Source organism: Propithecus coquereli, unplaced genomic scaffold, assembly GCF_000956105.1.
Source record: "Propithecus coquereli isolate 6110/MARCELLA unplaced genomic scaffold, Pcoq_1.0 Scaffold69, whole genome shotgun sequence".
Lineage (NCBI taxonomy): Eukaryota > Metazoa > Chordata > Mammalia > Primates > Indriidae > Propithecus > Propithecus coquereli.
In genome coordinates, this window is record NW_012152951.1 from 704218 (window position 1) to 705230 (window position 1013).

At 37.4% G+C, this 1013-nt stretch overlaps 1 protein-coding gene across 1 annotated transcript in view; it reads left to right on the top strand.

Annotated features, from left to right (window-relative positions):
- NSUN6 (NOP2/Sun domain family, member 6) overlaps positions 1-1013 on the top strand; it is a 52770-nt gene that overhangs the window by 15515 nt on the left and 36242 nt on the right. Inside the window, exons 3-4 of the mRNA XM_012660895.1 lie at positions 61-73; positions 866-1013. Coding sequence (XP_012516349.1) covers positions 61-73; positions 866-1013 — 161 coding nt within the window. The remainder of the gene's footprint in view (positions 1-60; positions 74-865) is intronic.

Sequence of the window (1013 nt, forward strand, 5' to 3'; positions counted from 1 at the left end):
GCTCACAGCAACCTCAAACTCCTGGGCTCAAGTGATCCTCCTGCCTCAGCCTCTGAAGTAGCTGGGTCTGCAGGTGTGTGCCACCATGCCCAGCTAATTTTTCTGTTTTCTGTAGAGACAGGGGTCTCTCTGTTGCTCAGGCTTGTCTCAAACTCCTGACCTCAAGCCATACTGCCACTTCGGCCTCCCAGAGTGCTAGGATTATAGGTGTGAGCCATGTGCCCAGCCCAAAAACTAAATTTAATCAACCATATAAATCAACTGCTGTATACTGTATAGCTTAAAGGTTTTCTAAGTCTGTACATGCATATACATGTGTATGTATGTATATATATGAACGAACGTATGTGTTTATTATTGAAGTCTGCTTTGTCTATACAGCAAAACAGCAAAGAAATATTAATACCAACTGGGTTGTGGGATTTAGAAAGATTTCTTTAAGGGATTTTAGGGTACATTTCTGAGGAATCCTTTTGAAGGAAACTTAGAACTTTGAGGATTGAGCTGAGATATCAAGACTTATATGAAGTCTTCTAAGGAATGTTAGGCTTGGGGAAAATAATTTATATAGAAGATATCCTTCTCTGCTCAGCTAAACATTTCCTATTGAGGTAGAATATTTTGAAGACTATTCTGTTTCTTTGTTTTCACTGAAAAAAAACTCTTCAATTAGATTATTGGTAGGAAATATTTAAAAGTAAGAAGTCAGATTTCTACTAAGGATTATATTGAGTTAATGAACCAGTTTGAACTGCTTCATGCCCAGTATTGATGCCTAGAGGTCCCCAGTCTAGCTTAAAGAATTTTTACTATTCTTCTGCCAAAGCATATAGATGAGTGTGATCTGATTCTTTTCTTTCTCTAGTTATGAAATCTGGAGATGTTATTTCTGTATACTCTGATATTAAAGGAAAATGTAAGAAAGGGGCCAAAGAATTTGATGGAACAAAAGTATTTCTTGGAAATGGAATTTCTGAACTAAGCCGCAAGGAAATCTTCAGCGGGTTACCTGA